Below are 25889 nucleotides of genomic sequence, written 5' to 3' on the forward strand. Positions count from 1 at the left end.
AACAATCTTCACCGTGGAATGAAAAGCCAACTAATGAGGCTGCAGAACTACGGAAATCCAGGGAGGGAAACAGTCTCTGTGAAGTACCATTCATAAAGGAAGCCTAAGGGCAACCCGCCGCCCAGCCAATCACAAGCAGGCACTCTGCCGCTGTTCTTCTGAGCCTGAACTGCTAGTAAGTAGGTCCGTTTGCTAGCTGCGTGTTTGCAGGAGATGAGAGAGCACCTTGGAGGATGGTGTGAGTCCCTGGATTTAACTGAATAATACCTTTTATTTTTGCGCATTCTGGCAGAAGGGGGCAATTGGAGGGAGAGAAATGGCTCCTTGCCATGCCTGTGCGTTTGTTGGTGCTTTTGAAATAGACACATTGGAACACCCGGAATCACCTGTAACGTAGCAACCCTGTGCAAAAATACACGAACCGAGAGCAGGCGAGGAGGCTGCTGCTTCATTGAAGCGGAAACGGGCTCCGTGAGTGGGCGCGCAGGGCGCGTGGAAGGTTGCCAGGGCTCTAGGCGGACTTAAGATGCGGGCGGTGGTGGAGTCGTCTTGTACACAACCAAGGCGGGGAATTGCTGGCTTGCGTACCTTTGGCTTTGTGTTCTGGTTTCAGTGGTAACGTTAACCAGGGGAAATGCAGGATGGACATTGGGTCTGACCTACGAGAAGCGGCAGTTCCGTAAGGCTCAGGTGGGTCCTTTCGAGTCCGGGGGGCGGGCGGCGTTTCTTCTGTGAGGACAGATAGAGGGATTGCAGCTTTATCCCTACAAACTCAAAAGGCTGTGAGGCTGAGATGGCATTTTATCTCTCTACCTATTTCGCTCTGAACTTTGTCAGCGCTTCTAGGTTAGGGTTGGAAACTTCCTTCTCATGGAACTGTGAGCTCATCCACATTGGCGTGTGATGTGGATTTGAGGTTTAAATATTTCCGTGTCCAATTAATATAGAAACATAGACCATAAGGATCATCTAAGTGCAACCCCCCCCCGCCCCCGCAATGCAGGAATCTTTCACCCAACATGGGGCTCAAACTCACAACCCTAAGATTAAGAGTCTCATGCTCTACCAAGATATCTCTCAGTTTATTATTATCATTTCTTCACATCCAAGTGGCAGCCCTTATTTTACATCCACTAAATATGGATTTTCCCGATTCACAGATATTCTGAGAAGGGAAGAAAATCCAATATAAATCCACATATTACCCAACATTGGATCCACTAAAGAGTGTGGCTGGCTGGCTGTGGGTTGTTGGGTTTTTGTTACATGCGTGGTGACATTTTGCTTGGTGACATCTATCACTGCCACCCCCACCCATTTCTTGGTTGTTGATGGAAACATATTTGTTGTGTTTTTCTTCTTAAAGTAGCTCTTTTGTGCAGAACTGCTCTTGCACATAGCAACTGCATTAACATTTCAGCTTTATTTACCCTGGCAGCCTTACGTGATGGGAGGCTCCGAATCTTGGCCTGGCCAAGCCAGGCAAATCTGGTATACTGTATAAGGAAGCTGTATTTCAGTCATAATAATAATTGGAGTCAATCAGTGTCAATGGCCAAAAGTGGGATTAGCAGGTAGAATCATAGAGTCATAGAGTTGGAAGAGACCACAAGGGCCATCGAGTCCAACCCCCTGCCAAGCAGGAAACACCATCAGAGCACTCCTGACATATGGTTGTCAAGCCTCTGCTTAAAGACCTCCAAAGAAGGAGACTCCACCACACTCCTTGGCAGCAAATTCCACTGTCAAACAGCTCTTACTGTCAGGAAGTTCTTCCTAATGTTTAGGTGGAATCTTCTTTCTTGTAGTTTGGATCCATTGCTCCGTGTCCGCTTCTCTGGTGCCAGCAATTGATCAGTGGTGCCTGCAAAAATCTCTGCAGGATCAGCTCCACTCAGCAGATCCTTGCCAAAGGCACCTGCAAGCCCCCTTGGGCAGGGTTTCTTCCTTTGAGTTCCCCTTGAAGTTGGGTCAGCCAGCATTGTGGTCAGGTGAGTGGGAGGTCGGCAGCTGCACCTGCCTGCCAAGGGGGGCTCACAAGGGCTGGGATGGGAGCTCAGCCTGGCAGCCAGATCCTATTCCCTAGCTCTCCCCTACAGCTTCATTCAGAGGAGCTGCCAGTGGCAAAGTGCTGCCTGCTCCCTAAGAGTCATCCTAAGTCCAAGAGGAGCGGCTGGGGTGGGTTTGCTTCCACTACGGCCTGCGGACGAGCAAATCTGATGCTTTTGCATATCACTGTGTTTGTTTGGTGTGGAGAGGGCTTGTGTGGGCCTTGTGACTGACAGCACCTCTCCCCTCGTGTGCACCACATGGCAGCGCGTGCAAGCCACACGGGCTGTTAACAGCAAGCCTGTGTATTTGTGTAATGATCGCTGTTACTACCATTAAAAAATTATAAAGGAAACACTGCTTTGCTGCTTACAACGGTGAGTGCTTGCGCGCGCGCACACACACACACTACTCTTACGATGTGTGAATGTGAAACAGCCGCACATGCAGAGAGACACAGAAGAAATCAAAGAGAGACAGCGTGCTGTGATTGACAGATACACCACTTCAGCAGGTGCTGAACTTAAAGCCAAAGGTGTGTGTGGCAACAAGTGATACAGTAATGATAAAAGCCATCTTTATTGTGTGCTGCTTTCTGTGCTGTGTGGCCCCAGCACATGACACTCCAAGACAGTGACGGCAGCACGCACACAGAACCACTCTGTTTTAGAGGCTGTTTTCTATAGAAAAAGAGACCTGCTAAACTAAGTGTCTTCATTAAGGTAAATGGCTCTGGTCAAGTCTGTTAAGTATTTATTTGCAGGGGGCTGGTTGCTACAGAATTTACTAACTGGAGATGCTTCCAGAAAGGGGGCAGGTATGTCCTCCTCACCTGGCTGGAGGTTATCACATTGGTGAGCATCAGCGAATAGTCCCAGGTGACAGTCAAATCTTGAACTGGGCTAGTAAGAGACATGGGGTACTTCCAGTCTGTTGATATTTTGAGATGGTCTTCAGTCCCATACCAGCAGGTTCAGGTTGTGTGGTTAGAGTTGATTTGGTGTTCTTGCTTAATACACTTGCTCCCCACTCCAAAAACAAAGCAAAAACAAAAACCGTCACACTTATTTGTGATGACAGACCAGGCACACCTTCTTAATACAATATTGTACAGCCTCCCTGCAAGCAAATCAAAATGAATGCTCAACAAACAGATTGTCAGCAACCACAGAGACTGGGGCAGCGAAGAGGGGAGCTAGGAACCTCACAGGGGAGCAAGATCTCTTGGGAGTATTTGTGTTGTGAGCCCTTCCGTCTTATAGTCAGGCTGAATGTGCGGCTACATAAAATCATATATCGCAAAAAAAGACGCCACTGCCTCTAGTGACCTTTATTCTAAGGAAAACAAACCTGAGAAATGTGCTGGCACCCCTGAAATATCTCATAGCTTCACAATTGGGTGCATGTAACGTTTCAACTCTGGCAATAAAATACATCAATGCTAAATATATGTGCTTGGAACAAAGTTCTGCTTATTGCTACAGGATGTGTTTAGGACTGTTGCCTTGCTGTCCCATAATTCAGCTTTGCATTCAGTTCAGTGTGAAGGAGCCACATTACTCTGGCCAAGCTAAGTGTACTGTTGCCATTCTATCCAAAAGAGGAGTTCTGCGCAGACTCTTGATCTAAATTCAGTGGTCTAACAAAGTTTAGAGCCTTAGCAACAGAGCACTTTAGAAATGCTTTGCATGCATATCATCACGTTGCAATTCTTACAAACAACTGTGTAAGGTCAGTAAATACTTTCCCCTATTGCAGATTAGTTCAGGGGTGGCATTGCATAAAAGCCAGAAGTCAACTGACGGCAACTCAATCTGTGTTCCAAGAGTTCTGCTGGTGAATGAGCACAGTTCTGCATCGTGCAATTCCAGGGGTTAAAACCAGACAGTGTTCCAGAGTCCGGCCTCCCTTGACAGCCTCCCCCCCACCCCCTGCTTAATTTTTTTATTCAAAATTAAAACAAAACATATTATCCAGAAACATATCATCCTTATCCCCCCCCATTTTTCCTCCCTCCCCCCACCCTCCCACACAAAACCCACCCACCCTCACCCCCTCTGGCTTCCCTCAGTTCCAGTCTTTGATTTCTCTGAGAATGCTGTTTTCTGCATGTTACAAAGTTGTATAGATCCTCAAACTATTTAGCTGACTATTATCAATAAAAAGTTTGTGAATGTTTATTCAAAGCCAGCCAAGGAGTCCAGTTCACTTTGTTGCGTCTTCAAATACTTTGTAAAGGGTTCTCATTCATCTTTAAAGTCACAGTTATCCTTGTCCCGTAGCTTATATGTCAGTTTTGCCAGTTCTGCATAGTGCATCAGTTTTTCTTGCCACGATTCTTTACTTGGGGTTTCTTCAGTCTTCCATCCTTGTTCTATTAGAACTCTCATGGCCATTGTCGCATACATGAAGATGTTTTTCAGTTTTTTTGGCAAATGTATCCCTACAATCCCTAACAAAAATGCTTCAGGTTTTTAAACAAATGTTAAATGGAACATTTTCTTCTATTCGTTGTATATCATTTCCCAAAATTACATTACAATCCCACCACATATGATAAAATGTCCCCTCCTTTTCCTTACACTTCCAACATATATTTGAACTAGTTTTGTACATTTCCCCTAACTGCACTGGTGTTGTGTACCATCTGTACATCATCTTCATGTTTTTGGCAAGTATTTCCAAGACCAGGATAAACAATAATGGTGATAATGGGCATCTTTGTTTCGTTCCTTTTTGGATCTTACAATCATCCGTTATCACCTGATTTATAATTAATTTGGCTTTTTATTCTGAATAGATTGCTGCTATTCCTTTTAAAAACTTAGAGCCACTTCTGATTTGTTCTAACAGCTTTATCATGAATTTCCAAGAAACATTATCAAAAGCTTTTTCAGCATCTATAAACATCATTGCTGCTTTCTTTTCATTTTTAGCCTCCAAATATTCTATTATATTCAAAATATTCCTTACATTCTCCTTCATTTGTCTTCCTGGTAAAAACCCGGCTTGATCTTGATGTATATATTCATTTAATATTTTTTTAATCTATTAGCTAGAATATTTGCAAACAATTTGTAATTGTTATTTAACAAGAAGATAGCCCTACAGTTTTTAATTTGCAGCAAATCTGCGTCTTGTTTTGGAATTACTGTTATATAGGCCTGTTTCCATGTTTCTGGGATTTCGCCTGTGTTCAATATTTCATTCATAACATCTTTCAATGCGTTCACTAATTGTTCATTTAATTTCTTGTAATATTTTGCCGTAAAGCCATCCGGGCCTGGAGACTTGCCATTTTTAGAGTTTTTTATTGCCTCAAGTAATTCTTGCATTGTTATCTGGGAGTTAAGAATGTTCCTTTGTTCTTCTTTTAAATATGGCATATTGCTACTTCTGATGTACTCTTCTATCTTAAATGTTTTTTCTTTCCCTTGTCTATACAGCTCAGAAAAATATTTAACAAATCCTTCTCTTATTTCCTTCAGCTTGTCTGTGATTCTGCCATTTATGTTAATTTTTTTAATGGAGTTCCTTTGTTCACTTTTTTTCAACTGCCAGGCTAACAACTTCCCCGGTTTATTTGCGTGCTCAAAATATTTTTGTTTTACTCTTTTTATTTTCCAACTAATTTCCTCGTTTATAATCATTGAATATTGGGTTTGTAATGTTTTAATTGCCTATTTTACTGCCTCTTTATTTGCCTTGTTTGGCAGCTGTTTCTCCTTTTTCATATTTTCCTCTAATATTTCTTTTTTCTTTTTCTCTCTCAATTTCCTTTTAAATGAGTTTTGTTGTATAAAGAGTACTCTCATTACAGCCTTGCTTGCATCCCAGACCGTCTGTAACTTTGTTTGCCCTTGACTGTTTATTTCAAAATAATCTGTCAGGGTGTTTTTTGCTTTTTCAACAAATTTTTGATCATCTAATAAATCATCATTTAATCTCCATCGAAAAGAGATTTGGCTTTCTTTTTGTAGTTCCATAGTCAGGGAATTATGGTCTGAAAAGGTTCTGGGACTGATTTCAATTTTTTTGACTCTTGTTTCCAATTCTTTGGAAAGCCATACAGAATCTATTCTCGAGCTGCTATCATGTACATGGCTGTAAAAAGTATACTCTCTATCAAACATATATCTCATTCCAAAGATATCTATCAGCTTTAGATTTTGAGTCATGTCAAAAAAATTTTTGGCAGTTTACCTTCTTTGCTCTCTTTTTTCCTGGGTGATCTGTCTTTGTCTAAAGTTGGAACTCCATTTAAGTCTCCCATTAAAACAATCTTTTGATCTGCAAATTCAAGAAGTTCTGATTATAGTTTTTTGGGAAAAAAACTTTTTAGGTGCATAAATACCAACCAGTATCACTTTTTCTCCCTGGATTTTAATTTGTATTATTAAATTTCTGCCTTTTTCGTCCTTCTGAATCAATTTGGGTTCAAGTGCACCCCCTGCTTAATTATTAATGGCATTGCCAAAGGAGATGGAGCTGCTGCTGCTGGACCATCTCCAAGCCCCGTTCAAGGTTAATTGCAGGCCTTTCCTCTGCAACTGAACTCTCCTGGCATCAGATGTTACACAATCCTTACTGCTTATCTTTGCCAATGCCAACCTTTGCACTGAAAGGAGCTACTTGTGTTTCAGGCATCTGAGTGGGCTGAAGATTTCGATGGCTGGCCCAATGGCTTGGTTGCTCCCTCTGATCCTGGCCTCCTGGGCCACCGTTTTGACAGCTGAAGGTAGGATTTTAGATTTTTTATATATAAAAATTTATTCAAATTTGCAAACAAATAAAACAATTATCCATGCTTAGCTTTTGCCTGGATCTTTAATGCTCTGTGTCTGAGCATTTGTTTGTTTTCTTTCCCCCAAGATTTGTCCATGGGAACCCGCTCTTTACAGCTGAATTGGAGCAAATTCATGGTTTCCACAAATTGATGTTTGCTCCAATTCAGCTTTAAAGAGCAGGTTTTTGTGGAGAAAGTGGCAGGATGGGGGGAAAGGGCACTTGTACACGAAGCTTTAAATCATAGAATCTTAGAGTTGGAAGGGACCCCAAGGGTCATCTAGGTCATTTAAAACCTCCAAGGAAGGAGAGTCCACCACCTCTCGTGGGAGTCTGTTCCACTGCTGAACGGCTCTTACTGTCAGAAAGCTTTTCCAAATGCTTATTCGGAATCTCCTTTCTTGCAACCCGAAGCCATTGGTTTGAGTCCTACCCTCCAGAGCAGGTATGGTTCATGCCTAGAAAGAGTGGAGGAAAGGTACATGTGGAGAAGTCCTGCCAGCAGCTCATCAAGGCAGCTGGAGGTGAGGGTCAGGCAGTTTCCTAACTCCATCATCCCAGGCACCTTCTTCAGAAGTGGAAATGCTGCGGTGGGGGAAGGGTTTGAAGGTCCCTGGGCTGTGTGTAACTCCGCCCTTCACTGGGGCCTTGACTTGGGGGCAAGTGATGGCTCTGGTCTCTATTTCCCTCTAATGCCCATCCTTCTAGACCTCTGGCTTATTGAGCCAAACAATATTTCATCACCCAACAGGTCTCTCTGATCCCACAGCTTTCCCATTCAGCTGGAGCCTCAGGTCTAATATGGCATCATGGCTCCACCTGACAACTTGGAAAGCTTTGGAAGTGGGCATTTGGGGTTCCTGCCTCAGCTGCAAGGTTGCCCCACTTCCAGTTATGGCCTGTGAGGCACATTAAGCCCCCAAACCCAGGATTAGAGATGGTAGCAGAGGAGGACACTGAGGTGCAGAAGGGGAGCTTCACGCAGGCCAAGCTCACTTGGGGGAACTCAAACTGGGAACTCAGCTACACAGTTGCAAACAACAATAGAAAACAACGTTTTAAATGTGCTGTAAAGTGAAATATACAAATGTGACACTAGATGGTGAGAGTGAGCTGTGCAAAATTCTATGTATTTTTCAAAACTTTTTTTAAAAAGCATTTTCATGGCATTTTTTTATATGTGTGTAGATTCCACCTGGGATGTAACTCTGCCACCAAGACAAAACTTGCTAAACTGAGACAATTCTTGTTGTTTTGCATGCTGAAGCCCTAATAGGTTGCATTTACAATCGCGTTCATGCTGCCAAGTCACACAGTCTCTTCCCGCTGCTGTTGACGCCCAGGATTAAAATATGATCAAAAGGAACACAGAGGGAGGGAGGGGAAGTTACTAAGCAAATTGTGCAGAATAAAAGGGGAGGTAAAAGAGAAGGGGGGTGTACAATCCTCCTGCTGAGAAGGCGGAAGGGGAGCTGTGGGACTGTTGTTAAGAAAACACCCATGGAGAATACAAAACCAGTGCTCTGGTTGTGCAGGAAGATTCCATTGGAGGAAATAGTTCCCCGGAGGGAATCCCAGATAATTACACCATCTGCACTCAGTTCTCAGCCAGGAGGAATGAGAGGGAGAGAGAGAGATTGGGAAGTCCTGTGTGGGTACACATACTAAGCTTTCAGCAGCCAACAGTGTGATGAGGTGGAGGAAACGCAAACAGTGGTGTCCCCATTGACCAAGGCAGAGATATTAGTAAGAGAAGATTTATTTCAAAGACAGTGATTCTTGGATCAAGTTGAGTGTGGACAGGGGTGGGGTGGGGACTAGGGTGGCACACATGACATACTTTTAAAGCACATTTAAATCATGTTATTTCTCCCAAAGGAATCCCAAGAGTTGTTCTGCTGCTGGGAATTGTAGCTCCGTGAGTGGTCTCCCAACAACTCTCAGTACACTTAATAAAATATAGTTTCCAGGATTTTTGGGGGGGGCGGTGTAAATGTCTGGTGTGTACACAACCTAGGTGGCCATTGAGTCTTCCTCTAATTTATGATTTGATTAAGTAGTAAAAAGGTACATTAAGTCAGTCAAGGATATCCCCAAAGGAGAAGTTCTGCCCGGCTTGCGGAAAGCGGAGTTTGTGCTGCCTTTGGCCGCATATGGCCAGAGCAGCATTGCTTCAGGACTCCCAGGCTTTTCCAGATGTGAAATCTAACCCTGCTTCTGACACCGGAGAGCTGAATAGTTAGCATTTAGAAGCTTGGAATTCTGCAGCTTCTGTGCAGGAATAGCAATGGTTCTCTGACTCAGACATTTCTGTTCTATTCACACACAGGCCAAAATCCTTCTCCTCCACAAGTGCTTACCAAGAATGGGAAGCTCCAGGGCCAGCAGGTCCAAGTCAGTGGTGCTGAGAGAAAGGTGGATGTTTTCCTTGGAATCCCCTATGCAAAGCCACCTCTTGGGTCATTACGGTTTTCCCAACCGCAGCCAGCAGAACCTTGGAGCAATCTGAGAGATGCAACTTCCTACCCACCAATGTAAGTCAAGTGCAGGGGAAGTTGGGTCACCCCAAAAAAGTATTACCTGCTGTCATGGGATTGTTAGAAAAGTTGACCTAACAGAACTTGCTAACCAGGCTGTAATTTTCTGAATGCCCTCTGGATATGAAAATCCCCTTGATCAAAATTAGTGTTACTTTCGCCACTTTCTAGTCCTCAGATAATGGAGGTTCATCTGAGGAATAAATTACATATTTTTGTTAGAAGATCAGCAGTTGAGGTCTCTTGGGTGCATGCCATCCAGACCCCACAATTTCTTATCTTTTATTTTTTTTATTAGGTCTATCTAGACCAGGGGTAGTCAACCTTTTTATATCTAACGCCCACTAATGCATCTTTTCTTGATAGTAAAATTTCTTTACTGCCCACTAGTGCTGCAGTAACATGTGGTGTAGAACCCCCTACCGCCCACCTGGAATCCTGAAATGCCCACTAGAGGGCGGTAGGGACCAGGTTGCCTACCCCGATCTATAATATTCTAGACAGTGTGTGGCATCTGCAACCTTCATACCAAGCAGGCAGGTTACCATGCACTCTGCATGCCAATGAGAAATCTAAGTATTTATGTCCCTATTGATTGAATCACCCCCTACAAGGATCCCCCTGGCTTTCCCCCCAAGAAATTGTTCCCTTTTAAGACAGCATTTCCCTCTCCCCGCCCCCCCAAGTGATGCTTTGCTTCCCCAGGACGCGCGCCCCCCCTATCCTCCATGAAACAAACTAGCTTTTAAAACAAACTAGCTTTTAAATGGTTTTAAACTGACCTGAAAGCTGAAACTTGTGCCCCAGCAAAGGGAGGGCAACAGTCAGCTACTCAGAAGGCTTGTCTTAGAGGCTTGGTGGCCTTTGTTCAGCAGCACCACTTAAGGAAAAGACTATATCAGATCAGGCGGGGACAGGCTGCCGCCCTGGGTTTTAGTCCTTTGTTGGCATTCTCCAACAAAGCAGTTCACCAGAATTGCTTCCCTCCATGCATTAAGTCATGCAACACTTTGCTTCCTCTCTGTTCAGTTGGTGTTTGCTGACAGTCAAACATGAGAAGCTTTTTTCGCACTGTGTGTACTGAATTAGTTTATTTCTTTTATTTGCTTTGTCAAGGTGTCTGCAGGATCCGGAAGTGGGACAAATGCTGTCAGATATGTTTACTAACAAAAAGGAAAAGCTCTCTTTGAGTATTTCTGAGGATTGTCTGTACTTAAACATCTTCACCCCGGCTCGTTCTGACAAGAACAGCAAGTTACCAGTAAGCCATGTTCTTCTTCAGGGATTTTCACACCCTATTATGTGTCTTGGTCAAGCAGCCTGCCAAATGTAGTCCACATCTATATAAACATGCAAAGCCTTAAACAGCTCAGGATCCAACTACTGAAGGAATCAGAGAATCTTAGAGTTGGAAGGGTTCCAAGGGTCATCTAGTCCAACCCCCTGCAAGGCAAAAAAATCTCATCCATGACAGATAGCCATCCAACCTCTGCTTAAGAACCTCCAAGGAAGGAGAGTGGAAGTTGACCAGCTCTTACGGTCAGAAAGCTTTACCATAAACTTTCCTTTCCTGCAATATTGGTTTGAGTCCTACCGTCCGGAGTACGAGAAAGGAAGCTTGCTCCCTCCTCCATGTGGCAGCCCTTCAGATATTTGAAGATGGCGATCATATCTCAGTCTCCTCTTTTCCAGGCTAAACATACAAGTGAAGCATGACATCAAACCCACTCTGAACATTTTATCTGCCTCTGGTGGGGCAGGTAACCCAGCAGGAGCCCCAAATTCTATCTTTTGCTTTCAGGTGATGGTCTGGATCCATGGAGGAGGATTACTGGTGGGTGCTGCATCCACATACGATGGGTCTGCGTTAGCGGCTTTTGAAAACGTGGTGGTGGTGGCGATTCAATACCGGCTGGGCATTCTTGGTTTCTATAGGTAAGATGTTTGTCCCAAGCTCCTTCAAGACTGTGCCTGAAACGTGAGTGGAGCAGAAGGAAAGGTCCCCACCCGGGTGTTCCTCTCAGGGATTGGATGGACAGTCCCACAGGCCACCCTTGCTGCTTTCCTCCCTCATGGGGGACAGAATGCACTGCTTAGTGGCAACCAAAAGCTTTCCACAGTCAGTGCTGGAGCGCCACAGGGAAAACGGAGCCTGCCTTTCCCACTGCTGACAACACACTGGAGCCTCAAACTGGGATCCCTCTCCCTGGGGACAGGGCAGGAGGTAGGGCGAGCAGGCAAAGTGCCACACCATTGAGACCACATTGTGCATCATACCATCAAGTGACCACGGGTGGTGACCCTTTGCAGGTGGTGGCCAGTAGGAGGCTGCTGGAGGCTTCCAGGGCTGGATGGAGGGGCACAAAGGAGCTTGGACTGTGCTTTTTTAGGATTACAGCTTTCGTGTCCCTGTTCTGCTGTCACAACAAGCTGTGAAGTAGAAGAGGCAATAGACCTCTGGCCTGAGGCTAAGTGGGGATTTGAACCTGGATTTCAAGCCCAGGTCTCTAAGACTGGCTGTCAGTGACTGGGCAAGTGGAACTTCTATTCAGATACTCACATCTTCCGCAGCACCCCTTCCTCCCCTCCAGTGTGCATGTGGTCAAATCTAGACCCGTCCAGTGAGATATCATTGCTTCTGGAGAGGCTGCTTCATTTCAGGGTAACCAGATTAAAAGGAATTATTGCAGGGCATTTTCTCGTTGCATGCCCATGGGTAGGTTTTGTATTGTGGCTGCTTTTCAAAAAGTTAATCAGGTTTGGCAGATCTTCTGTCTATGCACCATGGGGGAGGATGCTGTGCTGAATCTACACCCACCCACCCCTCTCAGGCTAAGATTGGATTGCATTGTTCCTTGTCATGCCTGTCCTACCTCCAAGACCTCTTAACACCTGCATGCGGGCATAACATTTGAAACAGGGTCTCTGCAAGTAAAGATTCAATGCATATAAACACAAATTGCACTATGAATTTCTGGATGATATATGGGGTGTGGGTTGTGTTGCTCTGGCCCACAGAACATTACCTGAACTGGTTTAGTATTGGCAACAGATATTAGGACAGCCTTAGGACATTTGAAGGAACGAAAGTTTGTAGTTCAGCTAGGAGAATCTCTCCTTTTGATTTGCTTTTCGACAAAGTGAAAAGAAGGAATGTTGACTATTTCCTTTTGTAGATGTCTTTTTTTCTGAATCCCCAAATACCATCTGAGCCTATCATTTCTGTGCTTCTTTTTCATTCCAGTACTGGTGATGAGTTTGCACGTGGAAACTGGGGCCTCCTGGATCAAGTGGCAGCTCTCCAGTGGGTCCAAGAGAACATTGCAGCCTTTGGAGGAGATCCTGGATCAGTTACTATATTTGGAGAGTCCGCAGGTGGATTCAGTGTTTCTGCCCATGTAGGTTCATGGGGATCATAACATGTGCTATTTAATTTATGAATATTTATGATTTATTTGTTTATTTTTTGTTCATAGAATTTCCAGGCCTTCTATTGCAAGTGATTAGCTATAAAACTTAGCAAATATTACATTTGTTATATTGCTCCATAAACCTAAGATTAATAATGTGAAGAAACTATCCTGAAAACAACTCAAGAGAGTGCCTTAATTGAAACGTTGCATTTAAAAAAACTGGAATAGGAAAGCTTATAAAACAAAATGGGCAACTGATATTGAAGGCAATTTTTTTTTGCAAATTCATGTGACTCTGAAGCAGTTTAATTTGAGAATAAACTTATAGTTGATTTCTATTACTCAGATAGAAATTGGAAAAAAGCATATTTAACCTTCTAACAGTCAGTGGTTCTCTAACCAGCCCCACCCCCAGGCTCTGAACAGGCAGCCCTGTTTAGGGAGGCTTTTAATGTTTAATAGACTATTGTATTTTAATATTCTGTTGGAAGCCGCCCAGAGTAGCTGGGGAAACCCAGCCAGATGGGCAGAGTATAAACAACAACAACAACAACAACAACAACAACAACAACAACAACAACTAATAGTGAAATGTGAGGTGGGGTTCAAGGCCTGGCCCTTCTTATGAGGCAAGCTGGTGACAGCTGTTTCATACCCTCCAATATTTCTCCAGTGAAAATAGGGATGCCCCATTCCATAAAGATAATCTTACTAGGTAAACCTCACACATCTTCCTGGGTTGCCCCAACCACTCTGGGTAGCTTCCAACATGTATAAAAACACAATAAAACATTAAACATAAAAAACCCCTTCCCTTTACAGGATTGCCTTCAGATGGCTCAGGAGTCAAATAACTCCATACCCTCCAACATTTCTCCAATGAAAATAGGGACAGCCTAAGGAAAAGAGGGACATTCTGGGGTCAAATCGGAAACCGGGACGGCTTCTCTAAATCAGGGACGTCCCTGGAAAATAGGGACATTTGGAGGGTCTGCTGTTTGGGGTAACATTCAAAGGGCAACAAATGGTATCACATGCCAAGGAGGCTGTCTCTCTGGGGGAGACCATCCCTCCCTGCTTTAGTGGGGAACAATTGAACCTAGGCAGGTTTGAAGTGTGTCAGAATTGCTAATCATCCACATTAAGGGTCAAAGTAGCTAATGCACTGGTTTTCAAACTTCCTTTCGGCAGACCTTCAGAATATTGTAGTGGACTGCAGACCACTCACATAGTTAATGCAGGGCTCTGGCCCAGTGTGTTGGGGCCCACTGTTGCTCCCCTTAACTGAGGGTGTGCCATAGTTCTGCCACTCTCACCTGTGCCTGCACTTTGGAGGGATGAGGTCCAGGGTGAAGGCGGCATTACAGATCTTCTCGCTGAGGAGACCCTGAGGAAGTCCAGCAGCCCTCAAGAGGAATGCTTGGACATTGACACCCTTTTGGAAATAGGAGTGATATGGCAATGCCCTGACTGGGATGTCTGTTTTCCCTGCTTCCCTTCTCAGGTCGTATCTCCTCTGTCAAAAGGTTTGTTCCACAAAGCCATCTCTGAAAGTGGCGTTTCTGTCATGGACGCTCTCACAAAGGTTAATCCACAAAAGTTTGCAAAGGTCAGTGTGTGAAAATAGCCCTGATAATAATGGCTAGAATTGGCAAGGGAGGGCAGCTAGAGCTGAGCATGTGTGCTGGTCCAAGGAGCTGTGTTGCACTTTTTAAAACAAAAAAACCAAAACATGAAGTGGCCTGTTTCTTAGAGTGACATGCAACTGTCTCAGGGTTCTTACACCTGTCTCAGGATGTTGCCCCCCCCCCATGTGTTGCACACTTAGTTCCATGGCGTTGAAGCATTCTCCTCTGCCCTCCTCTGCTCCTTTTGTTTACACCTCGCTGTGTCCACACAAGTATTAAAAATATTTGTGCTTCTCCTGATGGAGCAGAACAGCCTGTTCTTTCTGACGCTCAGCCAGGACTGGTTTATTTCTCATGGTTGCAGAAAATTGCTGCGACTGCTGATTGTCCGACATCCAGCTCAGTTGAGATGATTCGTTGCCTCAAGGGAAAGACGGAGAACGAGATCCTACAGACGACTCTCAAGATGGTAAATGTGCTGCAATCTGATGCTGCCCTCTGCCTAGATAGGGAGATAAAAGTATTGATAGTGGTTAAGGAATCTCAGAGTGTAACTAAATGTAGAGATGTTGTTAATAATAATAATAATGGCACAATCATTTTTACCCCTCCTATCCCTGTTCCATCACTGCATGAGAATTGACTATGCTCAGTGGCCATGAAATGTTACCAGTTGGGAGGTGGAAAGCACTACAGGTAAGGGAGCAGGGAGAGAGTAGCATGCCCTGCGTGGGTGGAGCTCCTCACACCTTGGAGCCTGTCCAGCAGGCTGGCAGCACAAGCCCAGAAGAGAAGCTGCTCCTGCAAATGTCCCACTGGTTGTTTAATCTGCTTCCTTCCAAGGCAGTGTTCTTCTGGGGCTTTGCCCTCTTCTGCCCTGTGCACAGCTCTCATAGTTTTCCTGTGTGTAGGACAATTTCTCAGTGATTTATGTCTGCAGACCTTTAAATAGGAAAAAGACCATGTGACACCTGTCTTCTCCCCTTCCTGTAATTGCAGGATTTCACCACAATGCATCTTGGCTCAGAAGAAGAAGTGAGTAAATCAATGGGATGAGGATGGCCTGAGGGGAGGGAAGCAAGTGAAGAACACTTACCGTATTTTTCGCCCTATAAGACGCACTTTTTCCCCTCCAAAAATGAAGGGGAAATGTGGGTGCGTCTTATGGGGCGAATGCAGGCTTTCGCTGAAGCCTGGAGAGCGAGAGCGGTAGGTGCGCACCGACCCCTCTCGCTCTCCAGGCTTCGCGGATCTCTCCCCAAGCAGCTGGAACGTTCCCACTGCTTGGGGAGAGTTGCAGGCATCCCGAAGCCTGCAAGCGCTGATCCCAGCACGCGCAGGCTTCGCGGATCTCTCCCCAAGCAGCGGGAACGTTCCCACTGCTTGGGGAGAGTTGCCGGCATCCCGAAGCCTGCGCGCGCTGATCCCAGCACGTGCAGGCTTCGCGGATCTCTCCCCAAGCAGCGGGAACGTTCCCACTGCTTGGGGAGAGTTGCAGGCATCCCGAAGCCTGCGCGCGCTGATCCCAGCACGTGCAGGCTTCGCGGATCTCTCCCCAAGCAGCGGGAACGTTCCCACTGCTTGGGGAGAGTTGCCGGCATCCCAAAGCCTGCAAGCGCTGATCCCAGCACGTGCAGGCTTCGCGGATCTCTCCCCAAGCAGCGGGAACGTTCCCACTGCTTGGGGAGAGTTGCCGGCATCCCGAAGCCTGCAAGCGCTGATCCCAGCACGTGCAGGCTTCGCGGATCTCTCCCCAAGCAGCGGGAACGTTCCCACTGCTTGGGGAGAGTTGCAGGCATCCCGAAGCCTGCGCGCGCTGATCCCAGCACGCGCAGGCTTCGCGGATCTCTCCCCAAGCAGCGGGAACGTTCCCACTGCTTGGGGAGAGTTGCAGGCATCCCGAAGCCTGCAAGCGCTGATCCCAGCACGTGCAGGCTTCGCGGATCTCTCCCCAAGCAGCGGGAACGTTCCCACTGCTTGGGGAGAGTTGCAGGCATCCCGAAGCCTGCGCGCGCTGATCCCAGCACGCGCAGGCTTCGCGGATCTCTCCCCAAGCAGCGGGAACGTTCCCACTGCTTGGGGAGAGTTGCAGGCATCCCGAAGCCTGCGCGCGCTGATCCCAGCACGCGCAGGCTTCGCGGATCTCTCCCCAAGCAGCGGGAACGTTCCCACTGCTTGGGGAGAGTTGCAGGCATCCCGAAGCCTGCAAGCGCTGATCCCAGCACGTGCAGGCTTCGCGGATCTCTCCTCAAGCAGCGGGAACCACCGCTGGGCTCCCACGGCTTGCAGAGAGCTGCCTGTTTGGGGGCTGGGGTCGGGGGAAGCTCGGGCTGCCCCAGCCCCGCGCCTGGGGGGAAAATAATTTTTTCCCTTTATTTCCCCCCAAAAAAACTAGGTGCGTCTTATGGGCCGGAGCGTCTTATGGGGCGCAAAATACGGTACCATGAGAACAGGCACCAACAGAAGCCGACTGGGGGCAGCTCTAAGCCTGCTTCTTTTCCAAACTGCAGGCAAGAGTTCTGTGCGCCTCAGGATCCATAAATGGAATCTGGATGCACACTTTTATGTGGCTGGATGCCACCCACCCCCATCTGTGTAAAGATAAGAGTCATGTCCCTTCTGCATCTGCCCCCACCTACTATTGGCATTGGCTCTCAAGCTGAAAAAGACTCCCCAGCCCCATTTTATAAGATGTCCTGTAATCTTGTTGATGTTAAGTACCAGCATCCTAGTTCTTTTTTCTTTTTAATGGAACCAGACCTTTTTGTAATAATAATTATAATTTAATAATAATTTATTATTTATACACCGCCCATCTGGCTGAGTTTCCCCAGCCACTTTACAGGCGTGGCCTAATTTAAAATGTTCCCTGGTGCCCCCAAAATGGAAGCCACCCCTCCTGACATATCTGGCTCTCCTCTGTGCATTAATACCTCGGCTCCACCTGCCTAGCTGGCCCTGTGCATAGAACAGGGGGCGTTTCTGAGGAAGCAGCCTTGGGTTTGAACTTCCTACTTAGCAAGCTAAGCTTTGCTCCCACACATGGCTACCTCTCCCTGTGTCATTGATGCCAAAGGGCACCACTGAGAATTGCGACTCTGGGATAGATAAGCTACAGTTCCCAGGGATCTTTGGGACCGGGGAAATGTGCTTCTAAGATACGGGTGTATGTATGCAGCCTGAGATAGTCATCTTGTGCTATGTGATGCTGCAAAACCTTCACTTCTTGCCACTGATGGAGAGGTAGTCTTCTGCGGAAGACAAAGCCTAGGACAGGAGCTCCTAGTCCAGCTCCAGTCTCACAGAACAGCCCATGGAGCCCCACCCACCTGGCTAAACAGAGCCAGCCTGGTCAACCAGGGCTGGCCATTTTCTCATGTACTCTTCATGGCATTGACCCTTTGACCAGCAAGGGTGTGGGCCACAAACAGGCTTCACCACAAGAATGCCTCCTGCCTTTCAGAGCAAGAGAAAGAGCAGAACATCGGACATATTTATGTTAGGCATAAATGAAAGTTCCAGCCCTGAAGACCGAAGCAAAAGCAAATAACTGATTTTTTTATTTATTCTCCCCTCCCTCCAGCACACTATGTTCTACATTGCAAGTATTGATGGTGCATTTCTTCCAAAACACCCCAAGGACCTCCTTGAAGAGAAAAGGATTAATAATGTTCCATTCATCATAGGCGTCAATAACCATGAAGCAGGATGGATTATTCCTAGTGTAAGACATTGTGTGTGTGTATTTTCATGCACCTTTCTGGAGCCCCCTAGTGCTCAAATCTAGAACTAGGAGCTCTGCTTCTTCTCCTCTAGATGCTGCAGTTGCCGGATGCCACCAAGGGGCTTGACAGAGAGACGGTCACTCTTGTGCTGCGCAGCTCAGAGCAAATCTTGGTAAGGGGCTTTCTCAGACTGATTGACTTTCTAATGTCATTAGCTGTAGTTCCCCAAGTGAATTGTTGCTTGGGGTGGCAAGGAGGGGCATTTGGGAGATGCTTGATATCCACTGGCAGCTTTCTGGCTGTCTAAAGAACTCTTTTGAGCATCCTCATCAAGGGGATGGCAGGGAAGGGAAATTACAGGGTTCCCAGCAGAAGGGAATAATGTGGTTCAGTGTTGCCCTTGTCCTTGATCATGGGGGAAGCTACTGTTCAATAACTCTTCCTGCCTTTATCTGCCCATTGCAGGGTGTCGCTCCGGAGCACGTTCCTATAGTTGCCAATGAATATCTGAAGGATGTTAGCGACCCTGTACAGCTCAGGGACAAACTCCTCGAGCTGCTAGGAGATGTGGTATTTGTTGCTCCAGCCATCCTAACAGCGAAACTCCACAGAGGTCAGTTTGCTGTCAGAGTTGCTGCATCACAGGTGGCCTTGACTGGGCCAGTAGAAGTGAGCTAGCTGCTCACTAGGAATGAGGCATAAATTGGGTTTCATTGGGATTTTAACATGAACCTCACCAATTCACACTTTCTGAAACAAAAGTGAAACATAGCTAGCCTTCAAAATTAGCATTTCTCCCAATTTTGTGATGCAATTTCCCCACCAAATAGTGTGTGCATCTGGGGAAAGTTTGAAGAAAAAAAATCCGTATATTAGTGAATACACATAAAAATGCATTGTGTTAGGGAAAATTGCTTGCAAAAATTTGTTGTTAGGAGAAACTTGCACTAAAATGCTTGTGGGTTTTCATGAGGACTTCACACAAAAATTGCAAAAATGTGGAGCACCTTCCTCCTGAATTGATTCCCCCCTCCACCCAAGATGTCTCCACTCATGACAGCTGCAGATGCTGAGCCCAGGTTTGTTGGTGTGTGAAGCATTTATTTGCTTCCACCGCTGAGCTGCTGGCCTTTAGCATTAACTCTCTCAGAATGGCCATGCAAGCATTTGGTTGGGGTAGGGGGATGGAGATTACTTTCTACCAGGAACTCTGGTTTTCAGTTTGAAGTCTGGGAAATAGTGGGTATGCTAGTTGAGAGAATATCCCCTGGAACCTCCACATGGAAAGAAGTCAAGAGTATGGGTGAGTCCCAAGAGTTACTGAGCCCAAGGAAAGGTTTTTCTTTCTGGTTTTGTATATAACTTACCGGTATGTGCTCCAAACTCAAGGTCTGAATGCTATGAAGAGTTTTTAAGTGGAAATGAAAGCATTTTGACAGAGGCTTCACTTTCCTTGGATGCACACACACTATTTTTTTGGTCCCTGTTATGTACTGAAGTTCTCACCCTGGGCCAGCAGGGGGATACTGTAGATAGTTATGCAAATGAAGGATCGAAAGTGACGTACAGTGATTGCATAGTTTATATGCAAATGAAGGATCGAAAGTGACGTTCAGGGATTGGATAGTTTCAGAAAGTTGCAACAGTTACATTGTTCTGGAGCTCTATATATGCAGGCTGACTGAGCTCTTCAGTTCTGTTCTGTCCAGCTTACAAATAAAGAGCTGCTTTGGAAGAATCGCTATGTGGTCTGATATGTTCACCCACAACTTAACAGTCCCACTGTCACCTCTGGTTTTGGAAACAATTAAAAACTCTTCAAAGCCTCTTTCTCCCAAGAGATAAAGTGAAGTGAACACCTGCCCCACAAGCTGTGATCCCCCTTCAAACTGTCATCAACTCTCTGAAAAATGACTTCCGGTTCCAGTTCCAAAATCAAGAGTGGGCAATTAGAACTGGCTCACGGACTGAATCCAGAACTTTCCCCCCACAGCAGACCATTCTGGACCTAAATGAAAAGGTTTCTGTAAATAAATAAATTTAAGGTTTCCTCCTGTCTTCTTCCACCAGCTACTCACTCAACATGTTGCTTTATGTTTATTTTGGGTAATGTGCCAGAGAATGCCCCCTTCTAACAACATCTTTGGTTTTTTTCAGATGCTGGCTACCCAGCCTATGTGTATGAATTTCAGCACCGTCCAAGTTCATCCTTGGGCTTTAAACCGGACTATGTTAAAGCGGACCATGGTGATGAAATTTGCTTTGTCTTGGGGAAGCCTTTCTTAGCAGGTGAGGTGCTTCTGCTCTCTAAAACTTTTTACATTTTATTTTTAGCAATTAATGATATTTTGGTTTCGTCTGCAAATGATGGCCATGTAATCACATCTAAACAGGATGTTTAAACCTCCGGATTGCTGGTGGTCACAGAGGGGCTGTGGGTGGCTGCATTTTGAAGACTCTTAAATTGTTGTCCAAGGCAGATCCACATGCAATTTGTTAACAGCAGTCAGATTTTAAGGTTGTGAAGGTATGAGCCACTGTTGCCAATCCAACACTTCCCACCCCTCTCGCTTCTGGTCCTGGCATCCCAGCATTGATTGCATGAGTGACTCTCACTGAGCCTAAATGGCAAGAGGAGTGAAGTTATGGACAAATGCTGCAGGAGCTCCATTTTCACCAGGCAGTGAAGCTCTTTCGAAGCATGTCTCCCTAATCTATAGGACTCCTTAGTGAGTATCTTGTGACTCCAGCTGCAATCAAGCAGAACAAAAGTGACCTACACTATTGGCCAGAATTATGGAAACTTTTTGGGAAAAGTGTATTTCTGAGGTTTGATGGCTCATAACACCACTTTTGTTGAGTAATACCATAAAATTATATATCATTGGAAAGATAATTTAATGAAGAATGCAGCAAAGTTTGTTCAGTTATCTGTACTCTATCAAAAGTTATAGCCAAATAACCAGAAAAAGGAAGCACAACTTGCTTAGGCTGATATGCAGTAGCTTTCCTTCCTTTGAATGTAGCCAATGAGCATGTTAGGGAACTGGTGCCAGAGAAGGGGGAGAGAATGGGAACGTACCGGGAGAAAGCTCCTTTAAATAAGCAGCTGCTCTTCTTCGGAAGAGGAGGGTGACGAAGGGCTGTCAGGAGGTAATGAATCTGAGAGAGGGGAGGCACTTCCAGGACCAAGTCACTCTCGTCAGAGAGGAAGGAGGGGGGCCGGGCTTCGGAGGTGGTTATGCTGGTCAAAACCGAAAGCAGATCCAGTCGGGACAACTGACCCGCCATGATTGAGTCAAACTTTTGAACTGCTCTGTAAATAGCTTCAAAGAGGCAATAAACCCTGTAAATATGCCTGGATCCCCGGACTCTTATCTTCGCTAGCACTCACAACTCATTGCTGACAGAGCATGAGTGTTTAGCGAGCCAATCAGGTGTTATGAGCCATCAAACTTTGGAAATACACTTTTCCCAAAAGGTTTCCACAATTTTGGCCACTAGTGTATTAAGGGCTAGGTGACCTGTAGCAATGTATAGGAATTTTATATAACTCATTTTTTCTGTTGTCCCCATAAAGAGCCACTCTGTGTGTTATGAAGCTATTATTGTTACGCAAGAGAAACTGAATTATTTCTGTATGCAGGCAGAGCATAAGGAGGAAGGGTTCATAGCATTAACACTCTGCTTCCCCATTAGGTTTCCAAGAAGATCTCCAAAGCCTCGTCTTTGGTTTCACAGAGAGCAAGTAATCCTCCAGACCACCAGCCACCCAGTCCAATAACAATATTTTATATCGCTCCTTTGTTGTGATTTTTATTATTGTGATATTATTATTGTATTGCATTTTTGTATTTGGTATACATAGAAAAGGTAAAAAAGGTAAAGGACCCTTGGATGGTTAAGTCCAGTCAAAGGCGATTATGGGGTGTGGCGCTCATCTCACTTTCAGGCCAAGGGAGCCGGCATTGGTCCACAGCTTTCCGGGTCATGTGGCCAGCATGACTATACCGCTTCTGGGGCAGCGGAACACCATAGTTGTATCCAATGTGTGAAATTCAGCGAAGCTTTACTAAGAGTACACCCCCTGCAATTATTAATTTACTCTGAGTAAAAGTTGAAAACTATCCCATAATCTTTAAAAATGGCTTACATCTGTATTTTTGTCTCTTGTCTGCAGGTGATGCAACAGAGGAAGAGAAAAGACTGAGCAAAACGGTTATGAAATATTGGGCTAATTTTGCTCGCAGTGGGTGAGTAATAGAATAGAATGCTGATGTTGTGTTACTGTAGTATAGGCCTTTTGAACCAGTGGGTGCATTTTGAATTTTGAGAGAATGTTATGGGCACAAGTCACAAAATGGCTGCCATGAAGGTGTGGCCTAACACAAATGGCATAACACAAAATTAGACCACAGTCATGGCTCCTTTACTCTCTCTCTCACATACACTCCTCCAGGACAACCTATTGCTTAGCATGTGAAGCCAGCTATTTCCTGCTGGCCCTCATTGTGGAGATACAGCTGGTAAAGGCAGAATAACCCTGTTTTTTCCCTCCAGTGTCAATCCTACACTAAAGTCTAGGCTGCCATCAGATACCCATTTACCTGGGAGTAAGCTCCATTAAACACTTACTTTGAAGGAGACATATAAACCCTTGTACTGTAAGTGAAAATACAGCAAATTCTTAATGAGGGCCTGGCCTCCAGCTCCTGCAGAACAGGAGACATATCTCTGCCTCTTTGAAAAATTTTCACCATTTGAATTTGCCATTCTGGGTGAGGAATTATTTAACATTCACACACACTTACTCTGTAGTATTTGCAATAAAATAACTTCTAGGGAGGGCCGGCCACAGAAAAAACACATCCCGGTTGCTGGAGGAAAAGGAAATACAAACTACGGAGATTTCAAGGACCACTAGAAATACATAAGTGAAGAAAGCACACTAAAGGCAAGTGGACATTAGCAGCTGTTTAGGACCCTGGGGATCCTTACTGCATGGAGGTCAGACATCTCATTTATCAATCATAGGTCTGACTTCACTTGGCAGATTGAAGATGCCATGCTGGCTCATTTCAGACAAATTACTTAAAAGGATAGCTGCACATTTTGGTTGATGACTTCTTTTTTTGTAGGAAGGTCAGAGGCTACCTAAAAAAAAAAAAGATTGGAAGTTTGGAGTCCAGGGACTCCAACAAGAGTGTTTGCACATGAGGGCTGGTGGCCCCTGTCTTAGAAGATCACAGGATAAACATAAGCCAATAGTGAGATGCAATTGCTTTGAAAGCTAATGCAATCTTAGGCTTCATTGACAGAATCATGTCCAGATTGTTGAAAACCATATAGTCTAACCTGCATTAGCCAGGCAGCACCTGTAGTCTAGTGTCCAGCACTGGGCGCTACATTTTAAGGACATTGGCTGGCTGGAAGTTTTGGGGGTGAGTGACCAGGGTGGTGAGATATATGTTCTATAGGCTTAAGAATTTGTCCATGAAGCAAAACCCCTGACCTACAATCAGCGCCATAAAACATAGGTTTGCACAGCAATATAGGCAGGAGGGTGTAGTGGGAAGAGCAGGAGCCTGTTCAGTTGGCTTGTGTGCCTTGCGAGGAGGTCAGGGTCCTACTTCCAGTGAAATGACCCCAAATTGTCCCACCATCACCCACAAGAGTATATTTGGGAAAACAGGTCCTGATGGCCTCTTTTTATGTTTTCTAGGAACCCGAACGGTGCTGGCCTGGTGAACTGGCCCCGATACGATGCGGCTGAACAATATTTGGAAATAGGCTTAAAGCAGAAGCCGGCAAAGAAGCTGAAGGAGCAAGCAGTTAACTTTTGGACCAAGATTTTACCTGAAAAAATAGCTGAAAGCCAAAGGCGAACCGAATTATAAACCCTTAACCAGGCTCAGGTTGCTCCAACACAGGAGATGCTTTTTTGTTTCACTGGAAATGATTTCACAGAGAATTGTTATCCACAGTTTGACGTTTGGTCAGTTATTGTCCATTGTTCACCAATTTGTTGACCACTAACAAAATATAGATGGGGTTCTGATTACATTTGCAAGCTTCATAACTGAATGGCTTATTTTAGGCCCACAGGCCTGATGAAGCGTCCTCATTCTGCCCACAAGACCTTCCTTCCTTCCCTACAGCTCCATTAAGCATGATATGTCAGGTGCAGGGCAGGTAAAAGCCTGGGAGGGGAGGAGGTTCCCCAGCACAGCTGATTGGTGGAGCCCACGATCAGCTGATGTTTGGGTTTTGTTGAGCCTCTTGCAAAGCATTCCACAGAGTCAGCGTGTGGCAAGGGGCTTGCGAAGAAGGGCTCTTGCAAGAACAGTGCAGAGGTCCTCTATTCCCCTGGTATTGTCAGGTGACATCTGCCAAATGTGGCCTGCAAGGGGTGGGGGAGGTAACAATCCGGCCATGAATTATATGGGGGAGGGAGTGCTCTGTCCCATGAGCCTTTCCCAGCCCTACTTGGAGATTGCCAGGTATTGAACAAGGGATCTTCCTAGGTAGGAGTTGCATGAATGGTTTTTAAAATTTAGACAGCAGATTTGCATTGATGTTGGGGAGAGGGAGTAGGGTGGAGAAGACTTTAATCTTTTGTGCCTTGCTTCAGTGCCTATCTTGAGTGGGTCCCAAAGCGCCTGCTGTTTATTTAAAGGCTCCTTTCCCACACCTCCTGCTGCTGCTCAGTATTCAGCACATAGTCCCTTAGTGAAATGCAACACAATCAGGTCTCTCCCCAAAGCGTTTTCCAAAGACCTTCCATGCTGTTGTAAGAAGGCTTTTGAGCCCATTTGCACTCTCAGTCATCTCTCCTGTGCTGAAGGCCTGATGCACAACAAGAAGACAAGCAGCAGCACCAAGACCCATCAGACCTTTAGCTCAGGGAGATGACTGTTCAGAGTGCAAATGGGCTTTCAATGCATTAGAAATTTCAAAAATCTGCACGGACATCCCGCCTGGTCATCACTCTCCATCAGCTCCTGATACTGACTGTAATGTTAGAGGTACAGTGGCTGGTATGGGACCTCACCACCAGGGCCGTCTTTAGCAGATGTGGTGCTGGGGTGCAAATATCTGCCCAGCACCCCCAAATTACCAGAGATAGTGTTGGGGTGGCCATAGCTACGCACTTCCAGCCAGCCGGGGGGCCCACAACTCTCCCCCATGCTGCTGCGGGAGAGCAATCCCCGCAGAGGCTTGGGAGGGAAGCTGCACACCCACCAGCCTTATGGTTGATGGGGCACAGCTGGCGGGCGTGCAGGGAAAGGGGAGGTCGCCGGCAAAGCCGTGCAGCTCCCCCACTTGCTGGAATGTCCCTGAGAGGCTGGCGCCTGGCGTGACGCACCACTAAGCCCTATGGGAAAGACGGCTCTGCTCAGCTCTGCCTTGGGTGGGTGTGGCTGGGGGCTTAAACACTCCTCAGTAGCAGTCTGACTTCATCATCATCTTGTGGTGTCCAATTTTCCAGACAGCAAGGTTTGGCTTTTCCGTCTCCCTCTCCTCCTGCACAGAGTAAAGGAGGGGATTGCATCAGCAGTTCCACTGCCTGGAGTTTTTGCAGGGGACAGTTTGTATCCCCACTGCATGACAAGCTCTTCTGGTACCCAAGCTCTTCCTCTACAAATCACTCAGGCTTCGCACTTACTTGGGAGCAAGGCCTGTGGTGCTCAGTGGGACTACTCCCTGACCTGGCACAGTGGGGATGGAACCAACTCTCTGCCAAGGATTTCC

At 45.9% G+C, this 25889-nt stretch overlaps 2 protein-coding genes across 4 annotated transcripts in view; one reads left to right on the forward strand and one right to left on the reverse strand.

The window, feature by feature from the left end:
* On the forward strand, positions 1–24200 carry LOC308591594 (fatty acyl-CoA hydrolase precursor, medium chain-like). Of its 3 annotated transcripts, none has more exons than XM_081202361.1 (15): positions 1–175; positions 6693–6787; positions 9164–9368; positions 10488–10632; positions 11173–11306; positions 12616–12769; positions 14289–14393; positions 14777–14881; positions 15412–15447; positions 17996–18136; positions 18229–18309; positions 18603–18750; positions 20295–20426; positions 22318–22390; positions 23860–24200. In XM_081202361.1, the coding sequence occupies exons 2-15, from the start codon at positions 6718–6720 to the stop codon at positions 24032–24034; spliced, it is 1704 nt and encodes a 567-aa protein (XP_081058487.1). In that variant the 5' UTR covers positions 1–175; positions 6693–6717; the 3' UTR covers positions 24035–24200. The 3 variants fall into 3 exon arrangements, with proteins under 3 accessions (XP_081058487.1, XP_081058485.1, XP_081058486.1); XM_081202359.1 differs by lacking the exon at positions 1–175 and adding an exon at positions 176–238; XM_081202360.1 differs by lacking the exon at positions 1–175 and adding an exon at positions 514–690.
* Positions 14503–25889, reverse strand: part of LOC308591595 (uncharacterized protein) — a 15286-nt gene continuing 3899 nt past the window's right edge. The window contains exon 4 of the mRNA XM_081202362.1: positions 14503–14914. Within this exon, the coding sequence (XP_081058488.1) occupies positions 14861–14914 (54 nt within the window). The 3' untranslated portion in view covers positions 14503–14860. The remainder of the gene's footprint in view (positions 14915–25889) is intronic.

The sequence above is a fragment of the Podarcis bocagei genome, assembly GCF_964188305.1.
Source record: "Podarcis bocagei genome assembly, chromosome: 7".
Lineage (NCBI taxonomy): Eukaryota > Metazoa > Chordata > Lepidosauria > Squamata > Lacertidae > Podarcis > Podarcis bocagei.

Excerpts from the sequence above, each read along its gene's own strand:
- LOC308591594 (XM_081202359.1), top strand. Across the intron at positions 11,307-12,615 it reads GGCATTCTTGGTTTCTATAG|TACTGGTGATGAGTTTGCAC; the intron begins GTAAGATGTTTG and ends TTTTCATTCCAG. Across the intron at positions 12,770-14,288 it reads GATTCAGTGTTTCTGCCCAT|GTCGTATCTCCTCTGTCAAA; the intron begins GTAGGTTCATGG and ends TTCCCTTCTCAG.